General features: G+C 41.2%; 1 protein-coding gene across 5 annotated transcripts in view; it reads left to right on the forward strand.

Moving 5' to 3' along the window:
• The window catches only part of STXBP4 (syntaxin binding protein 4), a 204714-nt gene that overhangs the window by 165563 nt on the left and 16948 nt on the right, over positions 1-22203 (forward strand). For all 5 annotated transcript variants that reach the window (XR_016223597.1, XR_016223598.1, XM_008271271.5 and 2 more), the window contains one exon: positions 9762-9819. Coding sequence is in view for 3 of the 5 variants with exons in the window: in XM_008271271.5 (XP_008269493.3) it covers positions 9762-9819 (58 nt within the window). In the remaining 2 variants the exon portion in view is untranslated. The remainder of the gene's footprint in view (positions 1-9761; positions 9820-22203) is intronic.

The following is a 22203-nucleotide window of genomic DNA, read 5'->3' on the forward strand; positions in this document are numbered from 1 at the left end:
GCTTGTTATTTCATATCAAGCAACCCTGGAAGGCATCATGGCCCAAATGACATCTGAAGGAAGTGTTGGAGTGAGCCGCGGATGTTGGAGGGGTCACGCTCCCAATAGAGACTAGCAGTTTCACAGGATCTGAGGTATGAGTTTATTTTCTGTGTTCAAGTAAAGAAGCCAGAATGATTATAGCACATTTTAACAAAAAAAGAGAATTAGGAAATTAAGTCACAGAAGTTGAGAAATGATGGCAGAAGGAACATGATCTGACTTATTTTTTTAATCACTCTGGCTATTAGTTTGAGAATAGGCTATAATGGTGATACCAGTTAGAATTTTATCAGAATAATCCAAGTAAGACATGGACTATTTTAATAAAAGTAGAAGTACCAAGAAGTGACCAAATTCTTCATTTAATATGAAGACAAAGCCTCTGAGCCATGTCAATGGATTGGACATAGGATCAAGGTTGCTTCCTTCTAGCCCTGAACAACTGGTAGCATGGAGCTCCAAATAACATGATGGGAAGAACTGTGAAAGTCGAGGTTTGGGCCAAGTTGGGAGATTAGTAATAGGCACTTAAGTTTAAAAGTGTGGTAACTGTAGACAAAGTGGAGAGTAGAGCTTATAGCTGAGTTTGCCAGTTTGCAAATCAGGAGAGAGGTGCAGGCTAGGGATAAAGAGTTGAGAGTCATCAGAATAAGAGACTACCTAATAAATGAGCATATGTAGAAAACAAAGGGAAAAAGTATATATGGAAAGGGATGAAGGACCAAACCTTGAAGCAGTCAAACTTTTAGAGACTGGGGAGATAAGAAGAAACTAGCAAATAAATCAGAGAATAGCCAGAGAGAGACAAAGGAAAACTGAGAGAAAGCAACCTTTAATCTTTACAGTCAATGATAAACCATTTCAAGGAAAAGTCAGTGATCACCTGTGTCATACGCAGTTATAGGCAAGGGAAGCTGAGGACTGAGAATTGACCATTGGACATAAAGTAGTATGACTTGTCTTCACTAGGGTCAATTTAACAGAATGGGGATGAGGAGGTTGGCATTTGATCTAGTAGTTAAGATGGCCATATCCCATATCAGAGTGCCTGAGTTCAATCCTGGCTCCCTGCTCCTGAGCCCAACTTCCTGCTAATGCAGATCCTGGGAGGCAACAATGATGGCTCAAGTAATTGAGTTCCTTCCACTCACATAAGAGACTCAGATGTAGTTCAGGCTTCCAGTTTCAACTTGGCCCTGTCTTGGCAGTTGCGGGCATTTGGGGAATGAGCCCGTGAATAGGTATGCACTCTTTCTCTTTCTTTTTCTCTTTCTCCCTCTGTGTGTGTATCTTTCTCTCTCTCTGTGCTTCTTAAATAAATAATTGACATTTTAATGTTATTTATTAGATGACTAGTGATAAGCAAAGATCATCAGAACAGAACAGGGTTTGAAAAGCTTATTGAGTCCTATGATTCAATTCTCACTCTCTTATAGAGAGAGATTATAGGGAGACAGAAAGAAAGAGAAAGCACTCCCTCTAGGAAGGAATGCTTCAGCAAGTTGTATACTGAGTTTTATTAGTGTGCAGTACAAAGTCCATTGTATGGTATTGACTTTAAACCAATAAGCCACAGTACCAATCATTGTGTAAATGCCCGGAGACAACTCACAGTGAGTTTCTACTTCAATTTGGGTCATGAGATGGAAGTTAGCAGTGTAAGAAAGAACACTTAAGCTGTCATCTCAAATGTCTGGACTTCAGAGATCAAGAAAATGATTCCATAATCTAACTTGGAGTAAAAGAACTTCAACTGTAAAAATACTAAGCTTTTCATCTGTGGGGAAGAGAAAAGCAGAAGTGAATATTAACTCTTTATCTTGTCTTTAATTAAGTGTTGACGTAGCATTTATATGGCCAAAAGTAGTGATTGATTCAGAGGACCATGAACCACCAAATAACTGCTAAGAAGAGCTGTGTTATGTTGTTCCTGTAATGTATTATAGCTTTTAATTGGCTGGATGGGTGGCTTCTAACTAAAAATAATACATTTCTAATTATGCTAATATTTTAAATTTTGAATTTGAGACACACAAAAATGTATAAAATCATCTACATTATACATGTGCATATGGCATTTGCTTTTTTGTTCCCTCAAACAATGATGACATATATAACCAGGTTTTAAAAAATCAAGTTACAAATCCAAAATCATGTCTGTTAATATGGTATTTATACAAGTCTAATTTAAAGCACAATTTATAAAATCTGTAATTTTTTTTTTTTTTGGACAGGCAGAGTTAAACAGTGCGAGAGAGAGAGAAAGAGAAAGGTCTTCCTTTTCCATTGGTTCATCCCCCAAATGGCCGCTACAGCTGATGCACTGCAGCCGGTGCACTGCACCAATCCAAATCCAGGAGCAATGTGCTTCTCCTGGTCTCCCATGCGGGTGCAGGGCCCAAGAACCTGGGCCATCCTCCACTGCCCTCCCGGGCCACAGCAGAGAGCTAGACTGGAAGAGGAGCAACCAGGACAGAATCCAGCACCCCAGCCAGGACTAGAACCTGGGGTGCCGGCACCACAGGTGGAGGATTAGCCAAGTGAGCTGCGGTGCCAGCCAAAATCTGTAATTTCTTTAGAAATTTTTTCATATTTGAAATACTGCATTATTTGGTTATTTATAGGTCACAACCATCTCTCAGTATAATATATTCCTTTTTCATAGGAAAATTAGGTAGTAATTCTTTTAAAATTGGCACTGCAGTTTAGACCTACAAATTAACTTGCACAATCATTCATCTAACATAAAATGCCTCTAAAATAGACTGCTTTGTGTTCAACTCTAGAAATTATTTCAGTTCCTTTTAAAAGACCACTGCTCTGGATAATAATGCACAAAATGAGGCATTGGGAATCATTTTCTTTGTTTTGTGTTCTTCAGAACCTTAGGTGAAAGTGTTATTTAATCATTTTAATATTGATCATTGGCAACACAAATAGGAGTTGGGGGAATGGAAGCAACCCAGAGTTGGTTAAAAGCATAGGTTTTCAGGGCAAGCCTATGGTATATTGGGTCAAGCCACTGCTTGGGATGCCTACATCCTGTGTCGGAGTCCCAGTTCTTGTTTTAGCTTTTCCACTTCTAATACAGCTTCCTGCTAGTGTATCCTAGGAGGCAGCAGATGATGGATAGGGTGCTTGGGCCTCTGCCACTCACATGGAACACCCCAGTGAGGTTCTGGGCTCCTAACTCTGGCCTGGCCCATCCCTGCCTGTTGGAAGTATATGGGAATGAACCAGCAGACAGAAGGTATCTCTCTCACTCTCACTCTTGCTCAGCCTTTCAAGTAAATAAAATAAATAAACATTAAGGTTTTAGAAAGCATGAGTTGAGTATCAGATTAGCTTGTACTCAAATCATGACCACCTTCTTTATTATTAGTGTAACAATGGACAAGTTACTTAAATTTCTTTGTCCATCAGTTTCCTCTCTAAAATGAAGTTAATAACAGTACCTATCTCAACAGGTTATTATGAAGATACAAAAAATTATGAGGATACTAAAAAAATACCTGGAAGAATAATGAACATAGGGAAAATTCTATGTAAATATTTGTTGTATACATAATTTATTAGGGCAACAATTCTTTACCTTTAAAAACTGTTATCACCTACTGGACAGTGTTCCTATCCTTTAATTTTCATAACTTCCTTTCTGTTAGATCCTAGGGAGCTACGAGGTGAGTGGCTACAGTGGACTTGGCTATTTCTGGCTTTCAACAATGTTGTAGCCTATTATCACTCATAGTCATTAAAAATTAAAAATTTATATTGATAATTATATGCTTACTTTAAATGGAGATGTAAAAAGTACTAGAAACCAGTTCCTAGTTATTTTTCTACATTTCATTGTTACCTTTGTTGTTGAAGTTACTTGCTCTATTGTATCCAGGAATATCATATCATGGCATATTACTACATGTTTCTTCCCAATACATCTGTATTCAGTGAGGTCACATTGGTAACTCGAGTTAGGCATGATAGAGTATTTACACTGAGGAAATCAACAAATTCTACAAATCAGGGCTGCCCTCCCCACCTCTCAGGAGTGTGTTGTTGAACATTCACCGTCACACCACTGGATGAGGTTCAGTGTCCCCTGCTAGTTTTCATTGTCCTTTTGCTGAATGTTACCACGAGTAAAATAAAGAATATATAATTCCCTTTCTTGAGGAAAGGATTGTAAAAAAAAAAAAAATGTGCTTACACCTGATTGAAAGTTTCCCTTGTAGATAATGTAAGTGCTTTTTTTATATTAAGCACCCAATTTACTCTGCATCACCAAAACCATAAGCAATGAATAAAGAGCTGTTATTTTCATTACTATTAATAATAATGGTTTCCTTTTGTATGTCATTGAATAGCTATATATTAACTAATGAATTTCATGATCTCTCCATAAGCCAGCAGGGTAGCTATTATCATCACTACTACATAAATGAGAAAGTTGAGATTGCAATATTATTATTTTCCTATGGCTGTTCAACTTGTAATTGAAAAACATTACATAGAGATTTGGGTTTTCTGACTGCAAATCAAGTGAAAATTCCACTTTTGTGATAAATGTCATATTCTTTAGTGAAGTGAAGCCTTATTAGTTGTGAGTTAAATATCCTCTCTCTCTCTCTCTCTCTCTCTCTCTCTCTACCTCTCTCTTCTCCCCCTCATTCCCTCTCTCACTTTCTCCTTCTGAGGATAACAGACACTAAAAGTTAAATACATGTGAGTTTTTATAACAATGACATTACCAAGGGTTTTTCAAATAAATCTGTCTAAATGTGATGGGATTGCCTTTGTCAGTTTCAGTCTTAGAATTCTCATTCTCCAACTCCTCCCTATCTCAGCTCCTGGGTTAAGATTTATCCACCTATTTGAAAGTCAGAGTCACAGAAAGAGAGAGAAAAGAGAGAGGTCTTCCATCTGCTGGTTCACTCCACAGTTAGCCTCAAGAAGAGAGAGAGGTCTTCCATCTGTTGGTTCATTCCACAGTTAGCTTCAGTAGTCAGGGCTGGGCCAAGCTGAAGCCAGGAGCCAGGGGCTTCATTCAGATCTTCCACATGATTTTCAAGGACCCAAGCACTTGGGCCATCAGCTGCTTTCCCTAGGTCACCAGCAGGGAGCTGGATCAGAAGTGGAGCAGCCAGGACATGGTCCAGCACCCATATGGGATGCACATGTCACAGGAGGCAACCCCATCCACTGAGCCGCAGTGCCAGCCCAGAATGCTACGATCTGTGCTGTGATGGGAGGAAAAGCCATTGTCAAGAAACAAACTGAACTATGAAGTGGTGGTTAAAATGTACAATGATACATGGTTTAGCAAGATTCCCGGATTCAGCAAACTGAAACCCCTGTCCTCTATATAATATACACAAGTAGATAAGCATCATTATAGTTATACAACCATAAGTCACTAAATTCAGCCAGATTTTTTAATGTATAAATTATGGCTATTTCCAAAACTAATATTTTGTTCATCTCTGGATCTGTTCTGTTACTGGATTTTTTCTTTTAGCAATGGATCTTTTCTGCTACCTATGGTTTTTCTTATAATTTCATTGAATGTCTTACATTAAAGGTAGGAAACTGTGGAGACTAAGATAAATATTTAAACCGGGGGTCAGCACTGTGATGTAACTGGTTAAACTGCCACCTGCAATGCCAGCTCCCCATATGGGTGCCAGTTTGAGTCCTGGCTGCTCCACTTCCAATCCAGTTCCCTGCTAATGTGCCTGAGAAAGCAGCAGAAGATGGCTCAAGTGCTTGGACTTCTGAACTCACGTAGGAGACGTGGATGAAACTCCTAGCTTCAGCCTGATCCAGCCCCGGCCATTGCAGCCATTTGAGGGGGTGAACCATTGGATGGAAGATCTCTCTTTCTCTCTCTCTCTCTCTCTCTCTCTCTAACTCTGCCTTTCAAATAAATAAAAATAATTTTTTAAAAATAAAATATTTAAATTGCCTATATTTAAAATGAATGTAACAAAATGTTTTTAAAAAGTAAAATCATAAAAAAAGAAAAAAAGCTCAAGAACATTTTCACGTTTAAGTGCATTTATGTTACCTGTGTCCTGAGTGTTCCATGTTTTGCCTCTTTTGTTTTGTCATTGATCTTTTTCTTATTGATTTATAGGAGTACTTTATGTATTAGGGAATTAAGCCTTCATGCTGTGAGTTATTCATTCATAGTATTCCATACTTTCCCTGCATAGTCCTTGTTCCTATTTTAATAATATACTTATGATTATTTTTAAAATTCCATAAGATCAAGATCCATGTCTATTTGTTTATCATTGTATATTCACTGAACACCAAGCAAAATGTTGAACACATAATAAATGATAAATTAATTATTTAATTAATAAATATATGAGCCAAACATGATAAAGAGAATCTATGATACATATAATAAACTAGACAATTGGGGGCCTGTGCTGTGGCATAGCAGGTAAAGCTTCTGCCTGCAATGCTGGCATCTCATATGGGCGCTGGTTCGAGTCCTGGCTGCTCCACTTCCAATCCAGCTCTCTTCTGTGGCCTGGGAAATCAGTGGAATATGGCCCAAGTCCTTGGGCTCCTGCACCCACGTGGGAGATGCAGAGGAGGTTCCTTGTTTCTGGCTTCAGATTGGCATAACTCTGGCCATTGTGGCCACCTGGACAGTGAACCAGCAGATGAAAGAGTGCTCTTTCTGTCTCTCCTTCTCTCTGTCTGTAACTCTACCTCTCAAATAAGTAAATCACTAAAATAAATAAATAAATATACACCAAAAAAACTAGAAAATTGAGACGGACACTTTATGGAAACATGATGAGCTTTATTTTTTGTATGTTGAGTTTTAGGGAGCAGCCAATATTCTAGGTTGAGCATGTTCAAAACTCTAATTTTGGCAATATACCCATGAAGATTTTGAAGTTATCACCATAAAGTTGATCATTAGAAACAGATAATCTCTGATAGAAAGATTGTTATGTGAGGGTTCACAAGCACTTACAATCAGAAACAATTTCAGTTGGTTATAGTTATAGTCATATCAATTTTAAAATGAACTTGAAAAAGGGAAATAGAATGAAGGGGGAATGTAATGAAAAGGGGGAATAGATTATATATTTCAATATTTGGAGTAGTAACAATTATTGCAAAGTATTTATATAATGTTATAATCACACCAAAATCATTTATTGTGACAAAAATGGAAACCTGAGTCCATCATAATCATTAGGCTTATGGAATCAAAAGTGTTCTTGTTGTATAAAGTATGCTATTTGTGTTTTTCAGATCATAATTGGACAGTGATTGTGCTATTACTAAACTACCAATGAGAGATTAATAACTCTGTTTAGTCTCCTAGTCTGCTGTTTATAAATTATATTAACTGCATGAAAAACAAGAAATTATTCAATCTTCTTAAAAGGAATGCTTATTTTCTCAAAAAAGAATTTATCCTAAAATAAACTATATATGCTATTTAATACACAAGGATAGCTATAGCTACAGTCATTGAATAACTATTTTGACTTAAATGCTTATGAGTTAGTACTTTTATTAGTCTGTTGTGAAGTCATATTTCTTGCTTAATAATTTTAAGACATAACCAAGGCAAGGTTTCTATTCTGAAAGTACAGAGAATGTAGTATTCCAATGTCAATCTCAATTTGCAAATGATCTTGAGGATGAAGTGAAACTATCTTTAAAGTATATACTTTTGGGGCTGCCATTGTTTCATGGCAGATTAAGCCACCTTCTGCAATGCCAGCATCCCATATGGGCCCCTGTACCCATGTTGGAGACCCAAAAGGAGTTCCAGGCTCCAGGCTTCAGCCTGGCCCAGTCTTGGCCATTGTGACCCTATGGGGAATGAGCCAGGGATGGAGGATCTGTTTCTCTCACCCTCTCTCTGTCTGTCTCTCTCTTTCCCTTGTTCCCTTTTTCCTTCCCTCTCTAACTCTGCCTTTCAAATAAAGACATAGAAATAAAATATATGCTTTTCTTAACCTTTTCACTTCAAAATATCTGTGACTTAAATTAGAAAAACAGATATAATTGTGCTCTCCAGAAAGATAAGTAATTTAACAGGAAAAATATTTATCACATTAGAATAACTTTCTACTTAACTTTAGCTGCCTTTGCCTTGTTGATCAGAATTCTGGTATTTCTGAGCACTTTTTGGTCTGAAAGCAAATTCCTGTGTATAGTCATCAGATTCTTCTCTGCAGGTAAGGGACTTGTCAGTGATGAATGAAGTGATCTGTAAAAAAAGATGTAGAAAGTGTGAAGATGAAAAGTCTACTTGAACTGTTGCAGTAGCAGCTAGGGCCTGTCTGGCAGGTGCTGGTGGTGGACCCTAGAGGAGACAGAGTGTCAGTTCCTAGAAGAGACAGACAGAATGTCACTTCTTAGCCTTTTCAGAAGTCAATCATGTGCTTATGCTGAGTTCTCACAAGTGCTTATGTTCTACTTAGAATAGGGACATTTATTCACTGAGAGAACCAAATCTCCAAAGTGGCCTGTGTTAATATATGAAGGAAATAGTGACAGAATTTTTGCCTAGGACCTTATTTGATACAATTTGTAAATTGTTAAAAGACTGGACTTCAGTATAAGGGAAAAGCTTTTGGTTTGTTTTTCTTTATTACAAAACAGCATCCAGATATCACTGCTTCTCAAAGAATCTTCTCTTAAAATAGTGAGCACTGATGCACTCAAGGGGTTATTTCAAATAGTTACTGTTCCTTCAGCCCCTTGCTGAGACCTAGGAGAATGGAAATCATTGATTTGTTGTTAAAACTCAGCTACTTTCTGCTTCCTGAGCCATGAAAACCATTGTTTTGTGTGTATGTGTCTTGTACTCATCAAAGGAACCTTGATAAGCCAGTATCAAACAGCTGATCCAAAAGGTCACTTAAAATCCTTAGCAGTACTCAGGAATGCAGCAGAGGGTGAGAAACCCTTCTACAGGGCTAGTGCCTAGAATTAGAACATCAAAGAATGTGACTGCCTAACATGGGGCTGTTCTCTGGGTACGATGAGGGCAGAAATATACTCACTTACAGAAATGGCCAAATGTTGCTTGCTTACTTTAATCTGCATCTCTTTACAGTTAACTATTCTAATTCCCATTATAGAAATACAAGCTAAATTTAGCAAATTGTTTAGCCGTTTATGTTTAGTGCACCAAATTCTTAATTAACAAAGTAAAATGCCACAATCCATTATAAATCACTTTACTAAACTTTCAAACTTAATAAGGAATTTTGCCTTGTCCAAAAGCTGTGTTCACACCCCTGCTGATCTGGCACTCATGTTTGATTCCCTGTGGAGCTGAGTGAAAGAATGTAAAAGGAGCCAATTAAAGAAACATTGAGCCAGAATAGATGAGCAGAGGCCATCTTGTCCATCCTTCTGCCTCCAGGCAAAAACCATCCACTGCAACACAAAATTTTGCTTGAATCCTGCTGACAAAAATGCTCACCACATGTAAATGACAAGTCATAATCCAGTTATTGCAACTAAAGCAGATTGTTAACTGTTCAAAATGTATTTATTATATTCTAAAGATGCTGAATATGAAAGCTCATCTGAATTGGCCCTCTTCTTAGAAGACTATTTTGTACAAGAAATGTATTTAAATAATTGTAAAGATAGAGAGTTTTGTGTCCAGGAAATAAAGTTATCATCATCATCTTATTAAAAGTATTTTTGGTTTCCTTTCACTTTAGGCTTACCTTATGGGTGGGAGGAAGCTTACACAGCAGATGGAATCAAGTACTTCATCAAGTAAGTACAAACGTCTCAACCAAGTAAGCAATTTTCCTCACATCTGGAAAGAACCTGGGAGTTGCAGAATAATCAGCAAAACCAAGAAACCCCCTTGAGGTTAGAAAACTTAGTAAGAAGAAATGAAGCCTCACCATTTTCATTCCATGTGATTTAAATGCTAATATCAGATATCCTTTGGGAGAAAAATGGAAATAATTTCAAGGGACATCAAAAACTTAGAATCATCATTTGAACTTAAATATTTGCTGCCTGAAATCACTTGCTGGCTAATATTATTAATATTTATGGAAAGTTAATATCTAATGAGAAGTCCATTTTGTAGGTCTTAAAACTTCTTAATAATACTAATAATAATCATCATGGGATTTACACAGTAGTGAGGAGAGAGACAATAAATAACTTGAGAGATAAATAGGACAGTATTTGAGCAAACTTTATTTCAGTGGATTCTCAGAACAGCCCTTTGAGGTTTATGTATCCAATCATTTTCCCTATTTTATAGATGAAGAAAATAAGAGCCTTGAGTAATTGCCAAAAAAAAAAAAAATCACAGCTACTAAATTAACAAGCCAGGACTAAAATCAAAGCACACTGACCCAGATCTTGTCTACTATACTAGGCTAGCACTAGAACAGGAATCCATTTTCTAGCTACTGGACTGTTTAGTTTTACCCTGGACAAAGCAGTCTGCTGTACTTCCACTATATTCTGGGTAACTCCTTTCACATCAAAATTGGCAATATGAGAGAACAAAGAGAAATCCCAACAGACTCCCAAGATTCAAAGAGATTCCCTTGAATAGCTATTAGCAAATTATACTTCCCTGTATTTTATGGGGAAAGAGGAGTTATGTCCTTGCTGTTCTTTCAAGATTTTGGATTCTCAAACCCTGTGATTTTGCATAACTTCCTGTGTTTCTCATAACCTCCATTTTCTCATCATAAGATAAGGGGAATATAACCTACTTTATAGATTGTTAAATGTTAAGAACCTCCTATAGAACTCTGAACACAGTAGGTGACCAAGAAACTGTAGTTTTACAATTTGGAAAAACGACTATCGTGGAAAATTACCTTGAAAAATCACATCACTGTTGAAAGAATTGAGCAGGGTTTACGGAAGAACTAAGTTTAAAACCTGGCGAAGGGTTTTTTCCTTGTAGTCTCTAACAAAAATTGACAAATGAAGCAAAAGTATATTTTATAACATGCGGAAGGAAAGGAACTTTTGGAAAAGAGGACCCAGGAATTCAATCTGCAGATCACAGTTAGCATCACACTATTTTATTTCCGTAAGAGGACTCGCCTTCTGATATGCTGATTAACCTGTTCAGTTCCCAGAAAGTTTGGATCACTGCAGTGCTGATATGACGGAAATGAAAACCATATTCACATTTGAGCTACTACTAGATGGTGTTCAATAGCCAAGCATATTTGTGTGCAGTAGTTTTCTGTGCACTTAACAATTTAAGCATTTTAAAAATGTGGAAAATAGGTGTTCTTTGACCCTTTTTTTTTTCTTTGACAGGCAGAGTGGACAGTGAGAGAGAGAGACAGAGAGAAAGGTCTTCCTTTGCCATTGGTTCACCCTCCAATGGCCTCCACAGCTAGCGCGCTGCTGCCAGCGCACTGCGCTGATCCGATGGCAGGAGCCAGGTACTTATCCTGGTCTCCCATGGGGTCCAGGGCCCAAGCACCTGGGCCATCCTCCACTGCACTCCCGGGCCAGAGCAGAGAGCTGGCCTGGAAGAGGGGCAACCGGGACAGAATCCAGCACACCGACCAGGACTAGAACCCGGTGTGCCGGCGCCTCAAGGTGGAGGATTAGCCTAGTGAGCTGTGGCGCTGGCCGTTCTTTGACTCTTAGTAGTGGTGAGCTCTGTATTGCCTCTAGCCATGCCTTTATCCCTGAAGAACCTGAAAAGAACTGGATGATCAGAGGAAGGAAAACCAGCATGCACTATGAACTGGGGTTATGGGAAATGTCAGAAAGTGAAACTGGGCCCTTTACCTAAGCTTAGCTGTCTGTCAGTGTATTCTAACCCAAGGATGAATGTCAGAACCTAACTAATGTTGTATGAGAAAAGGGGCCAATTGGCCATAACAAAGAAGAAAAAGGAAGCAAGAGATGGCCTGGAGTTGGTTTGTCTGGTACCACCTAGCTTAAGCCACTGTCCCTTACAGAATGGAACAATAGCTTGGGCTGGACCCCTACTGCACAAGATAACAGCACCAAGGAGAAAAGACAAAAGAGAAACAGTCAACAAGCCCTTGGCTTCCCTGAGATCTAAAACACAGTTTCTGTAAAAGGAATAGAGGTACTATATTACTTTAGTCCCCTTCCTCCACTCAGAAAATGCACCCCAAAGGGTGTGTTTTGGAAGCCCATGAATTCTCTTCCTTGACCTTAATCTTGGTGCACAAGGAAAGCAGAAGAAAGATGACAAGATAACTTTGTTCCTCTAAAGGCAGTGGTGGATATCATTGTTTCACCATTACAGTTGGAGATACTGTTTGTAAAATAGGCCAAACTCAAGAAAATTGCAGAGCCAAGATACACATCCAGGGTGGTCTGGCTCCAAAGCTACCCTCCTACATACACATCTCCATGCTGCACCACTTCTCCTGATAATAATGTAGTTTGTTGACGTGTGACAAGATCTTGATTTAGATAGAGCTCTGCACTCTATCCATTTTAAAATTGCAGAATAGCAACTTAGTTCTAAGAATGAGTAGTTATCTCCTGGAGATTAGAAAGGTCAAAGAGTGAGAATGTTAAAATCTAACAGTATACCAGTGTTTCCTTTACTCAGTCTCACGCAAGAATGGGGTGCTTGTTATGAGTTACTTTCTGTTGTTGAACTTAATCCCACTCAAGCACCAAGACTTATTTTAGTTTAACTGTTCAAGATGAAAGTCTTATTTAATAATTGTTACCTACTTCCCTACCTTCTTACCCAAAGGCTACCGAACAAAATCATGATGAACCTCCATCATCATACATAATACAGTGAGTTCTACAGGCGATATGAAGCTTTATAAGCTGTACTAGAGACACAGCTATCATCTCTTGCTGTGCTCAGTGTGCCTGTTTCTCTTCTCATCTCCTGTCTCCATTTTTTCCTGCACACAATCTGCCTTCTTTCCCAGGTGTTTCTAAGTTGAGGAGGACAAAGTATTGGATAATCAGGATAATACCAATTTCTTGTAAATATCTTGCAGGGATTCTTATGTTAGTCAACTATATAAGTTCTAGTCCAGGTAGATTTGATTACAGGAAAGCCTTCTGTTTTAAGGGAAAGAAGAGCATGGACTTTAAACTTGGATTCAAATGCTGATGCTTCTGCAGAAAGCTGAGTGACTTTAAGCACATTGACCTGACCTCTCTGGTCTTTAATTTTCATTTACAAATATAATTTGCATTTATAAAATGAACAGTATATTTCCACTCCATAGGGTTCCTGTACACAGTGAACAAGCTTATGTATGCAAAGAGTCTATCATAGCTCCACGCCCAAAGTAGACACTTTCAGCAAAGGTCAGCCCTCTTCACTCCCTTCCCTCTAATGTTTTGGTGGGTGGTTCTTCAGGGCTTTTAGTTGCATTATTGTTAGACAATATTGCCAGATAAGTAAAGTCTGCATAAGCAAATATCTTCTATGTCCTTCTTGGAACTATTTAGTTTTGTTTTTTTTTTTAAAGATTTATTTATTTACTTGAAAGGCAGAGTTAAAGAGAGGGTCTCTCTCTCTCTCTCTCTCTCACACACACACACACACGCACAAGCTGTGGGGGTCATGGGGTGGTGACAGGAATCTTCCATCTTCCACTTCACCACTCAAATGGCTGCAACAACCCACACTGGGTCAGGCACCAGGAGCCTGGACCTCCATCTAGGTCTCCTATGTGGGTAGCAAGGGCCCAAGCACTCAGGGCATCTTCTGCTGCTTTCCCAGTACATTAGCAGGGAACCAGAGCAGAAGTGGAGCAGCTGGGACTCGAATCAGTGCTCATGTGGATTTCTGGCGTCACACATGATAGCCCAACCTGCTAAGCCACAATGCAGACCCCTTTTGGTGGTTTTTGTTTTTAAATTTTCGTCTTTCCAGTATTACAACCAAAATTTGAGCCTAAGTAGCCTGTTAGCTTTTGAGATTAGTGGTGGTTCATTTGCCAGGTGAATGATACTTTGGAGGCAAGAAATCACAAATAATGAACGCAGAGCTTCGCCGCTGTCACCTCTGCTTAGAAAGCATAATGACTGGAATCACTGTCCCAGAACACTGGAAAGGATATGATCTGTATACGTATAATCTCTTCCTGAAACTGACGCCAGTCACTGTCTCCCCCAGAAACTGAATTGTTAAATCTGTTAGAAGCCAAGCCTCAGGCAAGGGAGTAACTGTCAGTGCTGTCCTAAGGATGCCCATAGGAACATAATTTCATTGAATATTCTGAGACATCCACATGTCCACTGCACATCTATAAATACTTTGTCCTCTACCAAAGTTCTGTTGCAGAAGAAAGTATTTCATCTCATGTAAACAAATTTCATTAGCCTTGGCATTGCTAGAGCCAATGTTTCATAGACCTAACAAACATGTATAACTCTGTGTGTGTATATAGCGACTTGTGAATGCATATATGCTTGTAGTTAGTGTTTACTCACTTGCTATAAATAAATATATATATATATAGCCAACTTTTTCTTTTTTTAAGATTTATCTATTTATTTGAAAGAGTTACATAGAGAAGGGGAGGCAGAGAGAGTGAAAGAGGTCTTCCATCCGCTGGTTCACTCCCCAACCAACAGCAATGGCCAGAGCTGGGCTGATCCGAAGCCAGGAGCCAGGAGCTTCTTCTGGGTCTCTTATGTTGGTACGGGGGCCCAAGGAGTTGGACCATCTTCTACTGCTTTCCCAGGCCATAGCAGAGAGCAGGATCGGAAGTGGAGCAGCCAGGACTCAAACCGTTGCCCATATGGGATGTCAGCACTGCAGGCAGTGGCTTTACCCGCTAGGCCACAGCACCAGCCCCAACTTTTTCTTTCTCTCTCTCTCTCTCTCAAATTTTTCTTATTTTCTTCATATAGAGAGTTGTAACATTATTAAATTTAATGACAAAATATTTGTTATCGGTGCCAGCATTGTGGTACAGCAGGTTAAGCCATCACCTACAACACTGGCATCCCATTTCAGAGCGCTAGTTTGAGTCCTAGCTTCTAAACTTCATATCCAGTTCCATGCCTGGGAAAGCAGAGGATATTGGCCAAGTACCTAGGGCCCTACCACCCACATGGGAGACCTGGATGGAGTTCCTAGCTCCTGGCTTTGGCCTGGCCCAGCCCTAGCATTGCAGGCATTTGGGGAGTGAATCAGCAGATGGGATATCTCTTTCTCTGTCTGTCACCCTCTCTCTGCCACTCTGCCTTTTAAATAAATAAAATATATCTTTTTTTATAAAGTGTCTGTTAAGTCAGGCAGTGGCTCAAATGGTTGGGTCCCGGATACCCAAGTGGGAGATTGAATATCCAGCTCCCAGCTTTGCCCTGGCCCAGCCCAGGCTGTTGCAGATATTTAAAGAGTAAACAAGTAGATTGGAGCTCTGTCTGTCTGTGTCTTTCTGCCTTTCACAACAACAAAAAAAAAACAACCCACTTAAGAGATGGGCCAAGTCCTCAATAGACATTTTTCAAAAGAGGAAATCCAAATGACCAACAGACATGAAAAAATGTTCAGGATCACTAGCAATCATGGAAATGCAAATCAAAACCATAGTGAGGTTTCACCTCACCCCAGTTAGAATGGCTCACATACAGAAATCTACCAACAACAGATGCTGGAGAGGATGTGGGGAAAAAGGGACACTAACCCACTGTTGGTAGGAATGCAAACTGGTAAAGCCACTATGGAAGTCAGTTTGGAGATTCCTCAGAAACCTGAATATAACCCTACCATACAACCCAGCCATGCCACTCCTTTGAATTTACCCAAAGGAAATTAAATTGGCAAGTAAAAAAGCTGTCTGTACCTTAATGTTTATTGCAGCTCAATTCACAATAGCTAAGACCTGGAATCAACCTAAATGCCCATCAACAGTAGACTGGATAAAGAAACTATGGGATATGTACTCTGTAGAATATTATAGAGCAGTAAAAAACAATGAAATCCAGTTATTTGCAACAAAATGGAGGAATCTGGAAAACATCATGCTGAGTGAAATAAGCCAGTCCCAAAGGGACAAATATCATATGTTCTCCCTGATCAGTGACAACTAACTGAGCACCAAAAAGGAAATCTGTTAAAGTGAAATGGACACTATGAGAAACAGTGACTTGATCAGCCCTTGTCCTGACTGTCGATAAACAACTTAATACTTTATCCCTTTTAGTATTTTTTTGTTCTACTTAATACTATTGGTTGAACTCTTTAATTAAAACACAATTATTCTTAGGTGTCTAAATTTAACTGAAAAGTGATCCCTATTAAATATAAGAGTGGGAATAAGAGAGGGAGGAGATGTACAGTTTGGAACATGCTCAATCGGACTTGCCCCAAACGGTAGAGTTAGAAACGTGCCAGGGGATTCCAATTCAATCCCATCAAGGTGGCATGTACCAATGCCATCTCACTAGTCAAAGTGATCAGTTTCAGTTCACAATTAATCATAATGATAGGATTAAGAGTCAAAGGTGTGGGGAGCAGCTCGGACTAGACTAAGTTACTGGAATTAAGACTTATTCTATGCATCTGCTCTCCCACAATATGGCGCTGGGAGAGAAGAAAACAGCTTCTACACAGCTGCCTCCAGTTCAGCCAATAAACTGTAGGACTTGCTCCTGATTGGAGGAGAGCAGCATACTCGGCGTGTGGGCAGCCGAGTTGGGATTGGCAGAGGAGGACTATAAAGGAGGAGAGAGACGGCATGCACCAGGGACATCTAAGAGGAACATCTAAGGGGAACATCTAAGGGGAACACCTGTGCAGCCCCCGAGAGAGCCGGCCGGCGGTGTGCCGCTCCCCTGCGGAAGTGGGGAATGTGGCAGGGGGAACTGCCCTTCCACGGAGGTGGAAGGGACAGTAGCCAACCCGGGAAGAACCAGCAGCAAACCCGGGGAGGGCCGAGCAGACGAAAGAACAGCGCAGGGTCCTGTGTTGCTCCTCCACGAAGAGGGGGAGCGACATAATGGTGCCGTGACTCGGATAGGAAACCTAGGACGGATAGGAAACTTAGGAGGGAAGAAACGGGAAGAAGCAGGAAAATGCCGGAGAGAGAGACTAGCAAACAGCCTAGGGAAAAGCCGGACGAAAAAGGTGCCGGAAGAAGCTATTGAAAGCCTAGGCATAGACTCAGATACGGACTACAGGGGGAAGCTGGGAGAAATCTCTAAGGTCGAAAGCGAAAGTGAAAGCTAGAACAAACAGACTCGGATGCGGACTGTGGGGAGAGGCCAGGAGAAATGAGGGAGGAGTATTGTTGGAGGAAAGCTTGGGGAAACATACCGGGTAGAGAAAAATGTTAGGGAAATTGAAGCCGCGGGGGGCAGGCCAAGGCGGAGACGAAAGCCACTTTGGGATTCTCAAGTTAGCCCGGGAATAGGGGGCGAAAAGTTAAAACCAGAAGCGGAAACGTAAGCCCGGTTGGGATCCGTCTGATTAGCCCGGGGAGCAAAGGACGGGAAGCCAAATCGTGGGGCGGAGACGTGAGCTGGGTTGAATTCGCCAGGTTAGCCCGGGGAACTTAGATTGAATACTAGTGGCGGAGACGTGAGCTGGGGCTGTGTGACTCGCGGAGGCTGCCGTGCGCAGAGAGAGCGTGCGGGGCACAAGTAGATAGGGAATGCGGGGCTAGTGCGGAGACCACGGAGTGTGCGCGCAAAGCCGAGCCGCGCAGAGCCGCGAAGCCGCGCAGATGAGAGAAGCGGGCTGAAGCGGCTCAGCCGGGAAGCCGCCGAGAAGCAGCCTCGGGGCGGGCGCCGGGAAGCCGCGGGGATAAGAGAAACAGAAGTTTAGAAGTAAAATGAGAGAAATAGGAATGTTGATAGATAGAAGTAAAATAGGAGAGATAGGAATGCCCGGAGATAGAGAAAGAGAAGTAAGGCCTCCCCACAGCACGGCAATGAAAGGCTTGGATTCGGTCTGCCTGATTAGTGAGGTGATGAGCACCTGCGGGCGGCTAGCAGCTTATGCACCGCAGGTCACCGAAGACGGGCACGTTATTAACATCAATAGTCTCCCCACAATATGGCAATGAGAAGGCTTGGATTCGGTCTGCCTGATTAGTAGGGCGATAAGCACCAGCAGGCAGCTCGACCAGAGTATGAGCTGCAGGTCACCGAAGATAGGCACGAATCAACACCAATAGGCCTCCCCACAATATGGCAATGAGAAGGCTTGGATTCGGTCTGCCTGATTAGTAAGGCGGTAAGCACCAGCAGGCGGCTCGACCAGAGTATGAGCCGCAGGTCACCGAAGACAGGCACGCATCAGCGCCTAAAAACCTCCTCACAACATGGCGAAGAGAGGACCCGGATTCGGTTTACCTGATTGATAGGACTTGTAAGAACCTGTGGCAACTCTAGCAAGTAGAGCAGAGTGTGTGCCGTGGGACACCGAAGACAGGCGCGTATCAACGCCAAAAATAAAAAGAAAGGGGGATCTGTGGGGAGCAGCTCGGACTAGACTAAGTTACTGGAATTAAGACTTATTCTATGCATCTGCTCTCCCACAATATGGCGCTGGGAGAGAAGAAAACAGCTTCTACACAGCTGCCTCCAGTTCAGCCAATAAACTGTAGGACTTGCTCCTGATTGGAGGAGAGCAGCGTACTCGGCGTGTGGGCAGCCGAGTTGGGATTGGCAGAGGAGGACTATAAAGGAGGAGAGAGACGGCATGCACCAGGAACATCTAAAGGGAACATCTAAGGGGAACATCTAAGGGGAACACCTGTGCAGCCCCCGAGAGAGCCGGCCGGCGGTGTGCCGCTCCCCTGTGGAAGTGGGGAATGTGGCGGGGGAACCGCCCTTCCACGGAGGTGGAAGGGACAGTAGCCAACCCGGGAAGAACCAGCAGCAAACCCGGGGAGGGCCGAGCAGACGAAAGAACAGCGCAGGGTCCTGTGTTGCTCCTCCACGAAGAGGGGGAGCGACAAAAGGGATCACATAAACAAGACTAGTGTCTGATAATACTAACTGATAGAATTAAAAAGGAGAGAACAATCCAACATGGGAAGCGAGATACACAGCAGACTCATAGAATGGCAGATGATTCTGGCCTCAGAATCAGCCCTTAAGGCATTTGGATCTGGATGAAGAGCCCTTGAGAGTATTTTAGGCATGGAAAGACCCTCGGGGGGGCGGGGGGGGAGAAGAAGACCTAAATGAAAGATCTCTGTGAGTGAGATCCCAGTGGAAAGAACAGGTCATCAAAGAAGGAGGTACCTTTCTCTGAATGGAGGAGAGAACTTCCACTTTGACTATGACCCTGTCGGAATAAGGTCAGAGTTGGGGAATTCAAAAGGCTTCCATAGTCTTGGCAGCTCATGACAAGAGCCTAGGGTAACTACTGACACCATAAACAAGAGTGTCAATTGTTAAGTCAACAACAGAAGTCACTGTGCACCTACTCCCCATGTAGGATCTCTGTCCTTAATGTGTTGTACAATGTGAATTAATGCTATAACTAGTACTCAAACAGTACTTTACACTTTGTCTTTCTGTGTGGGTGCAAACTGTTGAAATCTTTACTTAATATATACTAAATTGATCTTCTGTATATAAAGTTAATTGAAAATGAATCTTGATGTGAATGGAATGGGAGAAGGAGTGGGAGATGGGAGGGTTGCAAGTAGGAGGGAAGTTATTGGGGTGGGGGAGCCACTGTAATCCAAAAGCTGTACCTTGGAAATTTATGTTTACTAAATAAAAGTTAAAAAAAAGAAATTAGGAGGTACATGAGAGAGATGGATATACTCTAAAAAATAAATAAATAAAATATTTGTTATCTTGAAGGTACTATCATGAATTATCTGATTAACTTGCCCATTTTTCCACTTGTGTTCCCTATGAAGCTGTATACTCTTGCAGGTTTATAGTAGTCTTTTGATATGATTCCATTTTAAAAGTTCATATGTTGGCCTGCGCCGCGGCTCACTAGGCTAATCCTCCGCCTGCAGCGCCGGCACCCCGGGTTCTAGTCCTGGTTGGGGCGCCAGATTCTGTCCCCGTTGCTCCTCTTCCAGTCCAGCTCTCTGCTGTGGCCCGGGAGTGCAGTGAAGGATGGACCAAGTCCTTGGGCCCTGCACCCTCATGGGAGACTGGGAGAAGCACCTGGCTCCTGGCTTCGGATCAGCGCAGTGCGCTGGCCGCAGCGCACCAACCAAAGCGGCCACTTTGGGGGTGAGCTAATGGAAAAAGGAAGACCTTTCTCTCTGTCTCTCTCTCTCTCTCTCAGTGTCTAACTCTGCCTGTCCAAAAAAAAAAAAAAAAAAAAAAAAGTTCATATGTTTATGTCTGTCATATAGTATAACAAAATTATTATCAGTCATGTTTCTTAGTAAAACTGAATTTAAATATTACATATTGGATGTAGTTACTTGCCTTCATTATTCTCTTTCTTTTAAAAGATTCAGATTCACTCTGATCAACTGTCATATTTGTATTAACTCTGTACTTTTGCATAAAAATTTCCCCCAAAATCTACAGCTTAAATGTTGACTATTTATTCTTCTCTCTCAGTTTCACAGTGTCAGAAATCTAGCAGGTGCTTCACTGGATTATTCTGGCACGCTCTCTGTTGGTCTCTCATGAGGTTATTGTCAAACTTTTTGTTATCCAGGACTATGAATCAAAGAGTGTTCTAGTGGGAAGGTTGGAATATTTGTACCAAGCACACACTTGACAGAGTTTCGGTTCCTCACCACATTTGGTACACACGAGGCCACAGGATACTTGTGACATGGCAGCTGCCTTTTCCAAGAGCAAGGAATGAGAGACAAAGACAAAAGTTCAGATAGTATCTTTCATAACCAGCCTCAGAAGTGAATGACACCCAAATACTTCTGCCATGTGCTGTTGGTCACAGAAACCAACCCTGGAGCAGTGTAGGAGGCAACTATGTTAGAGTGTGAACACCAGAAGGTGGGGATCGTTGGGCACACACACACACACACACACACAATCTATATATCTCTATTATGAAAGATAAAAAATTCTCAATATAAAGTACTTGTCTTGAATATTCAGTTGTATTTTTGGCAATTTTTCAATTAGATATAATCACTTTTTTTTTTTTTTTTTTTGACAGGCAGAGTGGACAGTGAGAGAGAGAGACAGAGAGAAAGGTCTTCCTTTGCCGTTGGTTCACCCTCCAATGGCCGCCGCTGCAGCCGGCGCACCGCGCTGATCCAATGGCAGGAGCCAGGATCCAGGTGCTTATCCTGGTCTCCCATGGGGTGCAGGGCCCAAGCACCTGGGCCATCCTCCACTGCACTCCCTGGCCATAGCAGAGAGCTGGCCTGGAAGAGGGGCAACCGGGACTAGAACCCGGTGTGCCGGCGCCGCAAGGTGGAGGATTAGCCTATTGAGCCACGGCGCCGGCCTAATCACTTGTTTTTAAAAGTTATTTTAAAAAAAGTTACTTAAGCAGGGCTTATACTTCTCTGTGTATGAATTTGAGTTGATATGTCCTTGTGTCATATTCTAAAATTTGAGATATTGTTCTTCATGTTAAAAATTCCATTCTCCATTACCCAGAAAGTATTAGAACATCACTAAGTGTATGCTGGTAGAACCTCGGGAGTCTATATAATTTTTTTACAAAACAAAGGTTTCTGTCCAGAGCAAGGGAAGCAAATAGATTTCAACTCACACCAAATTTGTCATTCGGTAATAGCTTAACGGCTATCTCAAGTGCTTTAAGAAAAATTTTGAAGCCATATTCAGCCTCACTGGTGTATACTTTGATCAGTTAGAGGTGTATGCCATGGGTGCAAGGGAGAAGCGGAATATAGAACACCCACCACATCTTTGCACCCCTGGTCTTCCAGAGCATATTGCTAACACGGGGACTCTCCAGAATGAACAATACTAAGAGTACAACTGTTAGGCAGGCATAAAAAAATAATTTTTTATGAGAATTTCAGTACTTGAGAACTGTGATTTTATGACTCTAAAGCATAACTAACATGCAGTAGGCATGGCTTTTCTCACTTCTATTCATTCAGTGTTCAATAATGACCTTAAATGACTATCTGAACTTGGGGTAGAATAGCCTGTTAGGTTGTTCTCAGGGTGGAAAGAAAATGGAATATAACCAATTTATGGATGACGTTTTCACTGTCAGTTTACCATACTAAATAAAAGTTTCAGTTACATTGTGTCATC

This window comes from Oryctolagus cuniculus, chromosome 17, assembly GCF_051225735.1.
Source record: "Oryctolagus cuniculus isolate XC-2025 breed Fujian yellow rabbit chromosome 17, ASM5122573v1, whole genome shotgun sequence".
Lineage (NCBI taxonomy): Eukaryota > Metazoa > Chordata > Mammalia > Lagomorpha > Leporidae > Oryctolagus > Oryctolagus cuniculus.